Source organism: Neovison vison, chromosome 2 (assembly GCF_020171115.1).
Source record: "Neovison vison isolate M4711 chromosome 2, ASM_NN_V1, whole genome shotgun sequence".
In the NCBI taxonomy this organism is placed as follows: domain Eukaryota; kingdom Metazoa; phylum Chordata; class Mammalia; order Carnivora; family Mustelidae; genus Neogale; species Neogale vison.
In genome coordinates, this window is record NC_058092.1 from 43,845,181 (window position 1) to 43,861,608 (window position 16,428).

At 42.5% G+C, this 16,428-nt stretch overlaps 1 protein-coding gene across 2 annotated transcripts in view; it reads left to right on the forward strand.

Moving 5' to 3' along the window:
- The window catches only part of TCEANC2 (transcription elongation factor A N-terminal and central domain containing 2), a 36,347-nt gene extending 20,385 nt beyond the window's left edge, over nt 1–15,962 (forward strand). The window contains exons 4-5 of one of the 2 annotated variants that reach the window (XM_044238298.1): nt 7,620–7,813; nt 7,924–8,293. In XM_044238298.1, coding sequence (XP_044094233.1) covers nt 7,620–7,813; nt 7,924–7,998 — 269 coding nt within the window. In that variant the 3' untranslated portion in view covers nt 7,999–8,293. Of the gene's footprint in view, nt 1–7,619; nt 7,814–7,923; nt 8,294–14,929 lie in introns of those variants that run through there. The other variant, XM_044238297.1, reaches the window with a different exon arrangement.
- The last annotated feature ends 466 nt before the right edge of the window (nt 15,963–16,428 follow it).

Genomic DNA, 16,428 nt, shown 5'->3' on the forward strand with positions numbered 1-16,428 from the left:
ATCGGTTTCTTTGCCTTTTCCTGTTTCTAGAAGCACCTGCATTCCGTGGTTCATGGTTCCCTTCCTTCGTTTGCAGAACTGGCAGTGGTAGGTTGAATTCTTACATCTTATCTCTCTGACACAAGCCTTCTGTCTCTTCTACTTTTAAAGACCTGTGTGATTAAATTGGGCCCACTTAGATAATTCAGGCTAATCTTCCCATCTCAGGGTCCTTAACCTTAATCTCGTCAAAGTTCCATTTTCCACGTAAGGTAACATGTTCACAGGTTCTGAGGATTGGGGCATGGACATCCTTGAGGATCATTACTTTGATTCCCACAGTCCTTAAATTATGCCCTGCTAGTTCAGGTTCTGTCTTCTCCTTCACTATGCTCCTTCTCTTCTTGAATCATTGTCAACACTCAGGACAAGAATTGCCTCTTTTTTTTCATGGTGTTCCCTGGCCCTTTTGTCAGCTGAATCGACTATCTGTCCTTCTGACCCTCCCTGGAGTTCCCCTTCAATACCGTCTTAGGATCCTGGACCTACCAGTAACACTTTTGTATATTTTGTTTTGTTTAGGTGTCTTCTCCTATGCTAAGAACTACCTGGGGCTCCTTGGGTACAGGATTGTCTTGCTCAACATTCTGTCCCAGTGTCTAGCACAAAGCCTGGTACATAATTCGTATTTGGTAATGTTTGTCAAATGAGCAAAAGACTGCTTCCTGCAGGGAATTTGTCTTACCAGTGTTCTGGGATGCAGAAACCCCTTGCCCTTAAACCTAGGGGACTTGACTTAGATCATGAGACCAGCCAGTGGCACTGCCTGCTTTCAAACATAAACTTCATGGAGCAAATAATGACTTTGCAGATCATTAACTTCCTTGATGTAGCCACTGACCAACTTGTGACCTTGGGGAAAGGTCACAGAGCCTCACATTTTTTCATCTTGATCAGGAAGAGGTAGGACTGTATCATCACCAGGGGCATGAGTATAGGGTTAAAGCATGAGCTCTAGAGCCACACTGCCTATATTTGAAACCTGGTCCCACTTCTTACTTGCCATATCCCACAAGCCACTGAATTTCTAGGTCCTTGGATTCTTTACCAAGGTAAAGATTCCAAAATGGGGAATCATAACAGCACCTATCTGTTCTGAGCTTTTAGCACAGTGGCTAACTGTTGTTACTGTTACCATGAAATTCCCTCTCTGATCTAAAATTTATTATTTCATCTTGTTTTGTTTTTTCTTGAGAAAAGGGTTTCCTAGATGCCCTCTCTTTCTCTTTTCCTGACCCAGACCGACGGCGTTTCCTGCTGTCGCCCGCTTGCTGGCAAAGCTTGCATCCTTCTGGGCTCCCTTATGGTACTGTCCTTTCTGGGAGGGCTTCACTGGTTTGGCAGCACGTCCTGACCAGTCTGGGTGGGGACCCTGTGGGGCATCTGTGAGGTGACCCCCATTGCCCTGGATTGAAAGGTGAATCCTTCTGCCCTTTGGCCAGTGCGCTGCGCTCTCAAGGCCTGTGCTCTTTTCTGATTTGGGAACAGCAAGAAGTTGAAGAGCAGTATGTCAACAGAGCTTCGTTGAACACTCCCTATGTGCCAGTCCCTAATGACAGAGAGGTACAAGGAATTCCGGGTTTAGGGTGCAGGCTCTGTCATCAGGCCATGTGTGTTCAGATCCTGGCTTAATACTTAGTAGATGCAAAACCCTGGGCAGGTTACTTTGCCGAGCTTCATTTTCTCATTTGTAAAAGGTGATATAATACTAGTATTTAATTCATTGTTTAGTTATAAAAATTAAATGGGATAATTCACATACAATCTGGAATGGTAAGCAGGAAGAATTCTTCACAATGGGTAAGAATTAGAAACTTTTCATTTTCCCAGCGCCTTTGGATTCAGTTCTTTGTAGTATAGTTCCATTATTTTGTTTGCAGTTGTGTGATTTTTCCAATCAACTGCATCCATATTCAAATGGGAGTACAAAAGCAATTTGAAAGCCAAATGTTATTGGTTTTTATTTAACTGTTTGATTCAGTTCAGCAAACATTTATTGATTGTGCTCTGCTAGGCCCCATGCCATGAGCTGGGACTGTAACTTGGAGTAAGGTATGGCGTTCTGCCCTCAAGATGTTTACAGTTTAGAGGGGAAGGTGGGCATTTAAACATTCTAGGCAGAGGGAACAGTGTGAGCTAAGGCGCAGAAATGGAAGAAGGCCAGAAGGCCTGACCTGAAACAAGGACCTGCAAGTTGCTCTCCACAACTGGAACTTACTGCATGAAAGCCAAGGGGCAGAAGGGTTGGGGGTGACCGGAAGGAGGAAGGGGGTGACAAGGTGAAAGGTAAGGCCAAAGAGCTTCCAGGTCATTGAGGGCTTGAATGTTATACTTGGGAATTAATTTAAGGGCAGTGGAGAGAGCCATTGAAGGGCTTTTGGTAAGGGCGTAATGAGATCAAATTGTGTTTTGTTTTGTTTTGTTTTAGAGATTTATTTATTTATTTGACAGTGAGAGGGGAAGAGAGAGAGCATAAGCAGGGGGAGCAGCAGGCAGAGGGAGAGAGAGAAGCAGGCTCCCAGCTGAGCAGAGAGCCTGATATGGGACTTGATCCCAGGACACTGGGATTATGACCTGAGCCAAAGGCAGCCACTTAACGGACTGAGCCTCCCAGGCGCCCCTCAAATTGTGTTTTTAAAAATTTATGTTTTATTTGAGAAAGAGTATGTGTGTGTGCGTGTGTGTGTGTGTTGGGGCAGAGGCAGAGGGAGATAATCTTCAGGCAGTCTCCCCACTGAGCTCAGAGCCTGATGCCAGCTCAGTCTCAGGACCCTGGGATCATGACCTGAGCCAAAACCAAGAGGCAGATGCTTAACTGACTGAGCCACCCAGGTGCCCCTCAAATTGTGTTTCTCAAAAGTTATTTTGACTTGAGTAATGAGGATGAGTTGGAGAAGGCCACACTGGCGACCGAGTTTGGTTAGTATGTCTCTGCAGTAAACCTGCAGAAAGGTGGTGAGGACGTGAATTAGGGTAGCAGTGAGGAAGAAAAGGGGGTGAGGAGGAAAGGGAAAGATAAAAAATGTTAAGGGGCCTGAAATGATGTGTGAATGGTGGGGCCAAGTACAGGAAGTACAGGAAGAGGGACTGAGGGGGATAATAATGCATTCCATTCTCCATTTTAGAAATGTTGAGTTACTTAATCATAGGAAGCAAACTGAGGGTTGCTTCCGATCAGGGGATGGGGTAACTGGGTGATGGGCATTCAGGAAGGCACGTGATATAATGAGCACTGGGAATTATATACAACTGATGAATCATTGAACTCTACTTCTGAAACGAATAATACACTATATGTTAATTACTTAACTGAATTTAAATACATTTTTTAAAAGTATTTAGTTGAGGCACTTGCGAAAGAAGCAGATGGAGGTGTCCAGAGACTAGACATTTGGGTCTTGTGCCCAGTGAGAGCCTCTGGGCTAGAGATACATATTTGGGAGTCATCTCCTTGCGGATGGCAGTTGGACCACAGGAGTGGGTAAGATTACTCAGGGAGAGCAGGTGGAGAAAGAAGAGAAGAGGCCAAGGACAATGGCCCAGCTCGGGTTCACCAATAATTAAAGGTTAGGTAAGACATACATAGCCGGCAGAAGAGAGAGAAGGAACAGTCACAGGTGGTGTCTCAAAAAGCCATGGAAGAGAGTATTTCAGCAGACAGACAGCAATGTTGGAGGCCACAGGGGGAGCATGTGACATCAGGGTGGAGAAGATCCATCAGATTTGACCAACAAAAGGACTCTCAGTTTGGGGGACTTGTGCACCTTCATTTCTCACATATAAAGCTGGACCAACAGTGTCTTTCTTGGAGAGAGAAAAGGACAAGAAGGGGAACACATGGAAGCGAAGGATCTGTGTTCGGAGAAATCTGAGTGTACCTCTGTTTCTGTTATAGCACAGCCCATGAGGTTAGGATTACTTATAGGTTGAGCCTGTCCACGTGACAGAGCTGAACTGCACAGACGTGCGCAGTCCTACTGCTCAGAGGAGACCCCGGTTAATGATTTTGTTATAAATTCTTTAGACTTACTTCTCTGCCTATAAACAAATCTATGTGCTTATATGTATACACAAATATAATTTTAAAAGTAAATATTGGCTCATACTGTGCGTGCTCTTCAGAGAACCTGAATAAAGTAATCATCTTTCCATGTTACTACATGTAGAGCTCTTCTAGTCTTTTATGGCTGCAAGGCATTCGTGTTCGAATGGACTGTAGTTTATTTAACAGATTGGACCCTTAATGATGGATTTCTAATTGTTTCTCACTTTTCACTATCACATACAGTATTATAAGGGTATTTTTGTACACAGTTCTGTGCACACCTGGGCAAGGTAAGTTAGGTCAAATTCCAGGAACTGTGTCTTACTCGTATCTCTTTGTACTAACCTTTCTATCTTATAATATGGTGCATTTTCCCCCTTCATTCCATTTCCTCCTATATTTTAGTAAAAGATGTCATTCTTCATATGGGTCTTTCATTCCACCAACATTTACTTCACACTCACTCTCCCGACCCCTCCCTCCTGCCACTATTTTCTGCTGGAGAGACAAAGATGAACAGGTCACAGCTCTTGCCTTCCAGCTCTCTTTGGTGGGTTAGAGAGGTAGCTGATCAGCTAATTACAACTAATTACCACAATTATTGTGAGGAACAGAAGCACAAGGTGCTAAGGAAGCACAGAGGAGGAGAGGTGCCGACCCAAGACGGGGGGTATTACAGAGGACTTGCTAGAGGAGGGGACTCCTGAACTGACTTTTTTTTTTTTTTTTTTTTTAATTTATTTGACAGACAGTGATCCCGAGTAGGCAGAGAGGCAGGCAGAGAGAGGGGCAGGGAAGCAGGCTCCCTGCCAAACAGAGAGCCTGATGTGGGGCTTCATCCCAGGACCTTGAGATCATGACCTGAGCCAAAGGCAGAGACTTTAACCCACTGAGCCACCCAGGCGCCCCTCCTGAACTGAGTCTTAAAGGCAGAATGGAAACTAACCAGATAAAGGGGGAAGCAAGGGTATTCTAAGCAGATAGAATGTTCACTGGAAAGTAGGTGGGAGGGGACGGATTGTGAAGGAACTTGTGTGACAAGATACAAGTTTGTGTACAGCACTGGAAGATTTACGTGGAGGAGCGAAATGGTCAGATGTATGTTTTAGAAAAAATATCTTTAAAACAGGAAATAATGAAGTTTTAAAACGGCCACTCTTGCTGCATGTAGGAGATGCCATTAAGGGGTTCAAAACTCAGGGCTGTTGGAGCCAACTGGAGGAAACATTTCCCAGTTTTAATTAACATTAACATATATGTTAATATATTGTTAAGTGCTTTATCACTTTTGTTCATGTAAGCAGGATTTTTCCCTACTGTATTCATACTAGCTATTATAGACGTAAGGAAGCTATTGATTTTTTAAAAAAATAAATCTAATATTCCTCTGTAAGTTTTTAATTCCAAATGTTTAGTTGATTTCTTTGGCTTTTCTCTGTAATTGTTTTTGTCTAAGTACTTTTGTAGATCCTTTGCTTCTTTTTCCATTTTTATTATGCAAATCTCAAACACACATAAAAATAAAGAAAATAATAGAACACACCCCCATATGCCCTTCACCCAAATTCGGTAACTATTAAGATTTGGTCCCACTTACTTCATCTTTCCCATTTTTGTGTTTTTGTGCTGTTGCTTAAATATTTTAAAGCAGAATCCCAGATCTCTCTTTTTTTTTTTAAGATTTTATTTATTTATTTGACAGACAGAGATCACAAATAGGCAGAGAGGCAGGCAGAGAGAGAGAGGAGGAAGCAGGCTCCCTGCTGAGCAGAGAGCCCGATGAGGGGCTTGATCCCCAGGACCCTGAGATCATGATCTGAGCTGAAGACAGAGGCTTAACCCACTGAGCCACCCAGGTGCCCCTCCTAGACCTCTTTCAATTTCAGCTCTACATACTTACATACTCTACATACTACATCTAAAAATACAGATATTTTCTTACATAACAACAGTGCCATTATCACTCTTAACAAACAGTAATTTCATGGTATAATTTAATATCTAGTGTAAATTCATATTCCTTGTGTATCTCAAAATCTCTTTTTAATAGTTGGTTGATTTGTTGCAGTGAGGATTGGAATCACACATTGAATTTGGTAGTTTGAACTCAAAAGACTCTTTTAATCTATAGCAGTCCATAACCTTACCCCCTTTAAGAAAAAAAAAAAGCCATCAACAAATAAATAAACAAACAAAAAATAGAATCAGAACCTATAAACACAGGAGTATAAACTGAGGGCTGCCAAAGGGAAGGGGAGTGGGGACTGGGCAAAAAGGATGAAGGGAAAAGGGAGATACAAGCTTCCATTATGGGAGGAATAAGTCATGGAAATAAAAGACTCAGCAGAGGGCGCCTGGGTGGCTCAGTGGGTTAAGCCGCTGCCTTCGGCTCAGGTCATGATCTTGGGGTCCTGGGATCAAGTCCCACATCAGGCTCTCTGCTCAGCAGGAAGCCTGCTTCCTCCTCTCTCTCTCTGCCTGCCTCTCTGCCTACTTGTAATCTCTCTCTGTCAAATAAATAAATAAAATCTTTATAAAAAAAAAAAAAGACTCAGCAGAAGGAGTATAGTCAATGGGATTGTCTAGTGTTCTATGGTGACAGATGGTTGCCACACTTGTGAGCATGGCATAGTGGAAAAACTTACCAAATCTCTATGTTATACACCTGAAGCTGATGTAACACTGTGCGTCAACTACACTCAAATAAAAAACTTGATCATATTTTTTATTTAATGCCAGTAACTATTAAAGAAATCAGGCCTGCAGTCTTATAGAGTGTCTCACATTCTGGATGTATCTTTTTCCTCATACTATAATTTAACTCATTCCTCTGTCTCTTATTTTCTGCAAACCAGAGGTTAGCTTTGAAAGACTGGTTGGATTCTGGTTCCTCGTTTTCTTTGGGAGGAAGGTTAAGACTATTTTTCGGTAGGGCTGTGAAGTGCCACCTCTGTCTGAAAGTCCCACTCTCAGGGGTGCTAAGATTGATTAGTGGTTCCGGTGCTGACAGCTCATCCCTCCATTATAAATTTCTCCATCAACCTTTCATTGAATGAGTTCATCCACTGATGCTTGTCACCTGAATGAATTACTTCATCACGGGCTACGAAATGTTTAAAAATTCTGTCAATCTTTTCACACTTATTAGCTGAATAAGAACATTCCCTCAATAAGTAGGGCTATTTGGTTGTTCTGAAATATAATATGTACCAGGAAGACAAGATAAATGCTTAATTCATTTTCTTTTCTTGCAATTTTTGAATGAAGGAGTTGATACTTTTAATTGTTCCATTTTAAGTATCTATTGATTATGCTTCCATTGTTTGACTTATTGCATTGGCTAGTCCAGCGATTCTCCCTCTGTGATTATCTGGTTATCTCAGCCTTTGAGAAATGGGTCTTCATTTGCACAAGAGCTTTTACAGCTTTAGGTATGTGAATGACTTTCTACGTGCTGTACATCAGCTCGTCTGTTCCTGTCCTTTTCAGAAGACACCAGAGCCACCTTTCCCTTGGTTCTCTTTCCTTGTTCCAGGTCACACCGTGAATAAGATGCGTCAGCACTCAGATCCAGAAGTGGCTTGTCTTGCCGGAGAAATTTACACTGAGTGGAGAACTTTCATGGAAAAACATTTGGACAGACCTTCTATTGAAGTGCGGAGCGACCCTAAAACGGAGACATTCAGGAAAAATGCCCAGAAATTACTCTCAGAAGCCTTGGAATTAGAGGTAATGTCCTGGTCGAAACATGATTCTCTTAGTAAAATGAGCCTCACGTTTTCATAAATCTTTCGTGGTCTTAGTGCTATAGCTTTATTCTAACTAATTTTTTCTTTAAGGATTCTGGATTTGTAAGCGTTCTGGGAGATAGTATGCTAGAAAGATTGCAGGCTTTGGAGCAAGACCTGGATTAAAACTCTGGCTCTAGTACGTACTGGTTGTGTCATTTTAGGCAAACCCCTGAACATTTCCGAGACTTTTTTTTTAATCTGTAAAATGAGTGTTCTAATTCCTACTACCTGTAATTATTGGAAAGATTAAATGAAACATTTATATAACGGAATAGTAGAATGTATGGTGATTAGAAGTTATTTAATGGATATTGATTCCTTCCTATTTAAAATTCTTACCCTTCCCAGCAAAACAAAAATTCTGGTGTGGACTGTGCTATGGAATTTTGTTGGCAAAATAAATGGTGTCTATTGGAAAGACTCTACTCCCCCATTTTTTGACAACGCTCATACTTATAGTTCCAAGGCATATAATCAGTTGGCTAGACATAATCTCTGTTGTCTTCACAGTTCACAGTTCAGACATTAGTGGTTTGAGATACAGGTGCTAGAAAGATTTCTGCTCATTAACAGTGATATTAATCATCATAAACAAATTTTACAGGTCAGTTAATATTCCAGAAAAATCAGACATAACATCCATATTTTTTCTGCTTCTTCAGGTATCCCTATTAAAGTGTCCTTGAAGAATAATTTAATATTATTAACAAAAGAAACAGTTTCAAATGTCTAGGTCTAAATGCTAGAACTGTCACTGCATTCTCTGAAAAAATATTTTAACCTTTCTGTCTGAATTAGGAATCTATAAAAGAAAGGTAAATGGACGTGTGGTATGTTATTTACTTTTTAAAATTGGAGTTTTGGGTCTTATGCTAGAAAATGAGAAAATAAAGAAAGGAGAAGCAAGGGGCGCCTGGGTGGCTCAGTGGGTTAAAGCCTCTGCTTTCAGCTCAGGTCATGATCCCAGGGTCCTGGGATGGAGCCCCACATTGGGTTCTCCACTTGGCAGGGAGCCTGCTTCCCCCTCTCTCTCCACCTGCTTCTCTGCCTATTTGTGATCTCTGTCTGTCAAATAAATACATAAAATCTTTAAAAAAAAAAAAAAGAAAGGAAAAGCAAAATCAACATTAAACCTACCACCAGACATAATCTTGTTAACATTTTGGTACATTTCCTATTTGTTAAATTATTATAGCTCTTTAAATGAATATTGGGCAAGTTAATGATTATACCATATTAGTAAGCGCTACTCATATGCCAAATGTCCCATAAGATGCTTTTATTGATTATTTAAATAACTGCAGAAAATTGACAATTTTTTACATTTGTGTTTTATTTTACATCTCAATCAATATCAGGGTCATTTTGTATATCCTTTTCTATATATATTTATTTTTCATATTTATAATTTTAATGTCTATTTGATATTTACAGTGAATTAATATTGCTGTAAGTTTGCCTAACTTTTCCTATAGGAAGCTTTAATATGACTATTAAACCCTTGGAAGAAAGAAAAAAATGTAAAGATTGTAAGCCTTATTTTGCAGAGTGTCGATTAGCCAACAAGATTTGCTATTTAATATTTTACGTAACGTTTATTTTTAAAATAAGCCAAAATTATTGCAGAAACATAGATTGTGGGTATATAATATGTAGTTAATGTGGTGGTAAATACCAGCTCCCTGTGGTATCTTTTTAAGTAAATGATAATAACGAATCTATGCTTGTAAGGATTAATGAGCAGTTTGCCTGCTATATTAAACTCCATAATAATTATCCTTTTAGTTTATCCATTAATTATCCTTTAAATGGCACATCAAGTGGTAAGCACTCAAGTGTTACAAAGCAAAGTTAAAAAAGTGATACATTCGTTAGTGCTTTCCAATGTAATTGGAAAAAATATCAGATTAAGCATAGTTGAATGGTTTTGTTCCCAAAGAATAATTTTTTTAAATTAAAAAATGTGTATCTTACCATCTTCCTTGACAAAAAAAAAAAAATCTGTTTTCCTTGCATAAACAGCATTTGATAGTACTTTTATCAGTTTGATATGTCAGGGAATAGAAATATAAACATTTTCATATAACGTAAACTCCTAGCACCTATCATCATCTGAAACATTTCCATGTTAGGGTAAATCAGTGAACCATCTCATCTGGTATCTGGTCTTTGACAGTAACCAATGTTGAGTGCATTCAAGTCAGACATCAGATCTCTAGAAATGTACTTTATCAGGCAGGAGTAAACCACTGGGTAAGTTACCGGCCCAATGACTTAAAAGCCTTTACAGTTTAATCCTAGCATGTGTATTTTTGCAAAATCACACATTATATTTTTGTGGAAAAAAAATGTTTCCATGGTGTTTGTTTTGGTCCTATCCTTTAGTAGTAAAAGCCACAGATGTAGAATATACCCATACAGCCAAAAGGTGCGTCTCTTTATTACTCTGTACAGGTCTTGCTTTCCAGATGTATGGATTGTTTCCTTGTTCTTGGAATAATGGGATAGATGAATAAAAACTCCACTTTTGAGACCCATGCCCCATTCCCCTTTACTTTCTCTCCCTTCTGGATCTTCTTTGTTCTTCCCTGTCTTTTAGATCTTTCCTCATATGAACGTCCCCTGTGGTGTCATTCTCTTACTTCCCCTTCCTCATTATCCACTCTCCTTCCTACCTCACGGCCTGTGATCATTTTCCTATTATGTCATTAAAAAAAATGAACCTGATTCTCAAAGTGAGCCTGTATCATTAAGAGTTATGAAACACTGGCTGGTTGGCCCAGTTGGTTGTCAGATGGTGCTAATGAGATCCAGGTCAGGGGTACGTCCCCATATGGGACTGTTAGTTTTCTCTTTGTTTAATGGCCTCAGACTGCACCTCTGGCTTTGACCAGCTCTCTCATAAATGTATTCAAGTGGTCAAAGAGGAGTGCGGGTAGATGTGTACAAATCCAATCATACTATTGGAAAACTCATACAAAGTTTGCTTCCAGTGGATATTCAATTCAACAGATGTTTAGTACTACTACTGCTGGTGCCGGGAAGAATGTAAACATAAATGAGTCGCATTCCCTGGGCTTAAGAAAGCTTACTGTCTCCTGGCTGAGAGTCTGTCAATGACTAACTAAATATAAGGCAGGATGAAAATATGTCTGAAATAGTGGTACTAGCAAATGGTACAGACACACAAAGGACAGAACAGTGAGATCTGATGAGCGAATCTGGGAAGGTTTCATGGAAGAGATGACAGTTGAATTGGCCTTTGTTAATGGGTAGGATTTTTCAAGCCAGATAATACATATTAAAGTAATTATCTGTTGGGTCTAGAATATCACCAAAAGAACAGGAAAGCAGGAAGGTACACGCATGGAAGAAGGATACTCGTTTACTCACTTAACTCGCTTAACAAATAACTTCCGGAGCACTTGCTGTGTGCCCATACCAGTGCTAGGGATAGAGCAGGAATTCAGAAATGAACCAACATGGTAATAGCCCTCGAGGGGCTCAGAGTCTTCTGAGGGAGATCAGCAAATAGATAGTCAACTGGACAATGTGGGAAGCTCTGCATTTGAGGTAAACACAGTGAAGATGACCTCACCTTGCTTTTAAAGAGCTTACCGAGGTGGCAGACATCACTAATCGATTACGGCACCATTTCCCACTGGGTTCAGAATCCTTGAGGAAAGACTGCGCTGGGTGGTCATGTCTTAGATCTTGCCCAGCTGAAGCCAGTTTGTCTGTGAAGGGACAACTGAATAACACACAGTTAACTTACAGGTACAAATAGATAAGCTAGGCACATAGGTGCTCTGTCTCTGAGAAGTACGAACTAGGAAATAGCAAGGACAACAATGGTGGGAGCGCTGAAGCAGAAGGGATGTTGGGGGAATTGTGAGGGAGTAGAAGCTGGCTAGAGATGTGTAGCACAGGGGGAGAGAATAAGGCGCTTAAAATTGGCAGTGAGTAGGGGTGCCTGGGTGGCTCAGTGGGTTAAAGCCTCTGCCTTCGGCTCGGGTTGTGATCTCAGGGTCCTGGGATCGAGCCCCGCATTGGGCTCCCTGCTCAGCGGGGAGCCTGCCTCCCCCTCTCTCTCTGCCTGCCTCACTGCCTACTTGTGATCTCTGTCAAATAAATAAATAAAATCTTAAAAAAAAAATGGTAGTGAGTAAGGCAAAAAGGAGGGGGCAAGAAGATGTGAGAAAGAGACTAGGCAGATCTCGAGACCCACAAGAGAAAGGATGTGATTCCTGACTAAATCTTAGGTTTCTTGTTCCTATTCCCCTTTGTTCAGATGTATCCCATTCCTGCTCCCATTCCCACTCATGTGGATGTATCTCACAGCAAAACCTCTCTTTCTCAAGATCTCAGTGAGACTCTGGTCCTTTCACCCAAAACTTGACTCAAGAACTCTCAATAACTTGGGTCGGCTTGAAATATTCCAAGGCAATTACAAGATAGACGCTCTTCACTTTGTGCAATGATCTTGTACGGGTGAGTGTGTGATAACCTATCTTCCCTTATGATTTACTTTTTAATACCACTGATGTTTTTCCTCATTATGATTGGCCTTCATTTAATAAGAGGTATGCATGAGAATTGTTAGGTGCTTGCTTGCTTTTCCCATCACAGCGCTGGTACAGAACTGACCCTCCTCCCCCTCCACTATCTGTATCCAGGGCCTCCTCTCTCCACTGTGAGTTCTGGAGGGCAGGGGTCAGGTGTTTCTGCTCAGTATCTCCAATACCCAGATCTGGCCAGACTCAGAGTAGTGATTCAGTAGCTGTTTGGTGGATGATGCATGGATGATATCCAGTTATGTGAGTTCTAAGGCTTTCTCAAAGTTCTTCTTTTTTATATAGACTGTAGTGTAATGGAATGGCTATGATGTATTTTTGCAAATGCACACAAACCCTTCTTCCCCCACAACCACTGTCCTCAAAAAGAAAAAAGAAAAGAAGAAAAAAAGGAAAATGAAGACTTCCTCTTGCCTGTCACATTAAGTGAGTCTGAACAGTGACTGATCATCCTCCCCCCGATGAGGGGCTTCTCTGGCAGTGTTGCTGGGCTGTGGGCTGACAGCCACCCTTCCTGCCTCCTACTAAAGTAGTCTGGTACCAGGGCTGCCTCAGGCAAGGGGCGACTTTGGTGCCTACCCAGGAGTCCATGAAAAGCTCAAGGAATCTGGGTTCTGGAGAACCATGGTGCCAAGTGCTCTCACTCCAGCACAAGCCTCGGAGATAGTCATCAGGATCACAGACTTCCCTGAACATCTTTGATCTTTTGTCTGCTACATGTAGGCACATGTCTGGGCCTAGATAGTCCTTCACCCTGTCTCTGTCTTTCTCTCTCAGTGCTGTTCTACATTCTGCCCAGTCCTTTCTTCCAAGTTCCTTTATTTCTATTTGTTTTGGTCTGTTGGTCTCTCTCTTACGTGAGGACATTTTATCAAATATCGGGGGTTCCTTTTTTATTTTTGGTACAATTTTTTCTTAAGCTTTTCTTTTAAACAGAAGTATAGGACATACGTAGGAAAGTGCCCAGAAGACATACGCAGAGCTCAGTGAATTTCTCATGAGGCAAACGCCCTTCACCTGGCCAGAGTTCTCGGATCAAGCATCATTCCCTCCCGAAGCCAGCTTCCTGGGATGGGGCCCTGTGTCATAGCTCTGCAGCCCAGCACTTAACTCCTGTCCCCTTTCCTAGTACTTGGTATACTCAGAATCCGTTCTCTACCTTTCTCCAACGGGGCTGTGCTCTCCATGGAGTCAAGGACTGTCGTCCTTGTTCACTGCTTTTTCCTCAGCCCATGCACAGTGCCTGGCACATAGTAAGTGCTGACTAAGTATTTGAATGAGTGGTGTGGTAAGGAGGGAAGGAAAAAAAGCAAGAAAGAGAAATTTGTTTCCTCTTTTCAAGGAACCAAAAAAATAGATCATTATATTATGAAAATGTCTAAGGGAAGCTTAGGACATTGTGGCCACCCAAGGAAGACTTTCCAGTCCTTTAGGCTCGGATTTACTTTTCTAGCTTTTTGGTTTTTAGCTCAGCTTTGACATGCAAATAGGCATGTTTCCTGGGAAAAGTGGAACTTGCTTAGGGAGCCTATATGTGGGCAGAGGCCCAGCAGTATGTCAGAACACTTTGCTTGCTCAGGCTGGGCTGTGGTCAGGACTGGCAAGACGAGTAGTGGGAGAGATGGGCCTGGAAAGGAGGGTAGTGAGGGGAACGCCTAACCAGCACCTCAGTCTGGCCTGGATCCTGACGGTGGACAGAGACCCAGACCTGTGCTGCTCCAATGAGGTCTGTGACTTGAGGAGGGCTTGGGCCGGAGCTGGACCACCCAGAACTGCTGCGGGTCCCATCCCCCAGGCCTGTTCTGCTCAGCTGGCCCCGCAGAGCTCTCTTCAGACTCAGCTGGTCCCTCCGAATGTTAAGGGGCCAGTTAGTACGGTGAAAGAAGAGGAACGCGAACTTTGGGGTCAGGGCACCAGGTCAGAGTCCTGGCTCTGCCTCTTAGTTGTAAGACCTTGAACCTTTCTTCACCCTTGAACCTATTTCCTCATCGAGAAAATGAGGTAACAGGAGCTGTGAGCATTAAATGTGAAAAGTGATTTATAAGCTGCTCTACACACATATCAAGACCCAGACCCTGTGTTTCTGAAATGCTGTAAGGGGTTAAAAGGCACTTTAAAAAAAAAAACAAAAAAAGTATAAACTGTTAGACTGATTTATTATCCTTGGTCTTGGTTTCCTGGTTGGTAAAGTACAGGGCCCAGTACCCGTTGCTTAGTGCCGGCCAGTTTCCTGTTATAATGGCAAATATTACCACCCGGCAGGGGTTGTGACTGAGGTCCCTGTCACTAAGCACATGGCCTTGTTCCTTAATTGCTAGGGTGGAATTAATTTGCTCTTCCTGTTTCTCTTGTGACAGGAAGTAGATGTCCTTGAATCTCAGTTGATTAATGGAGGCCTCTGAGCAGAGTGCTCCAGCCTCTCTCGCTTTTAATCCATATGCAACGCAAGGCCCTAATTTGATAATTTTGCTGTTTTTTAGATGGATCACCTACTGGTTGAAAATATCGAGCAGGAAGCGTTTCATCTCTGCTCCCGCCTCATTAACGGGCCATACCGGCGGACCGTGAGAGCCCTGGTCTTCACATTAAAGCACCGAGCTGAAATCCGGGCTCAGGTGAAGAACGGCTCGCTGCCAGTCGGCACGTTTGTACAGAACCACAAAAAATGACCCGAGGATGGTTCCAGCGCTGGGCTGGGCAGAAAGCAAAATGGGCCCCTCTCGCTGCCATTCAAAGACATTTTGCAGTTTGGGTGGCGGCTGCTGCCGGTGGCGCTGAATTTTCCCCTGGTGCCATTCCTCCAGCCGGGCTGCCGAGAGCCCCACGGGCCAGGCAGCAGGAGAGGTTTCATTAGCTCTAGTGCGCTTGTGCCGCCTCGCGGGACGTAGCCGGCTGTCACTGGGGAGCTCAGTAGGGTCGCCGTCACCCAGCCCCATGAGAGGGAGATGGATTTCACTGCGAGTGTGCCAAGGACACCTCTAAACTCCCCCATGTCAGGCAAACGAAGTGACTACTTGATTTCGCCACCCTGCGGGTAACTGAAACTCAATTACCACGGCGGCTCGCTCAGTCCCGTCCCCCTGAGTTTAGACAGCTCCCGTGCCTCTCAGAACTCCCCTGTCTGTTCTCTTTGCTCTACCCCAGGGGTGAGCCTGCTGGAGCCAGCCAACTACCCCTTCTCTCCAGAACTCACTTATCTGAACATTGCAGCTCTCCCTGGAAGACCTTCTGCATTGGTCTCCGGAGCCCCCATGCTGAGGCTTCTAATGAGGAGCTGGCCTGAAGCCTCCCCACACCTTGGGGTTTATTTGAATACACTGCCTCTTGGTTTAGGGCTCCGCAGAAGATACATAATGAAATTTCTCTTGAAACGAATATCATAGTAGAAAAAAAAAATACATCTATATCCTAAAATGAAATGCCGCTGTATAGGGCTGCTTGAACAGTTACGTAAATGGCATTTGCTCTTTTAAAGTAATAATAAACTGGGCCTTTTTTTTTTTTTCCCTAAAACAAAAGGTGTGTCCTGTTCATTGTAAAGTGTTTGGGGGGATGAGAAAGGGGACAGCTGGTGAAAATAAAGAATGATGGGATAAGAGTTTGAGGGTGATAATAAGACCCAAGGAAGGCTTTTTAGGTTAGGGGAGACTGGTGTATGTTTATAATCTGAAAAGAAGGGGCCAGTGGAATGGGGGAGATTAAAATTAAAAAAAAAAAAAATAGAGGAGCTAAGTTAAAAAGCAAGGACAAAAGGAAGGGGCCTAATGTCATCTGCCTTCTAAGTGCTAGATACCTTTCCTAAGATAATTTATTAGCATTGACGTTGATCTTTACGTCGTGGTTTAATAATCCTGTTTAACCCTCTCATCTGTTGTATTTCCGTTTTTTAGACTTCTTCATTTGTTTAGCACCTGCTCACTGACCACCCATTCCTCAGGGCACTGGGGATCCCTAGCAGTAGCTCGAGGCTCACCAAGCA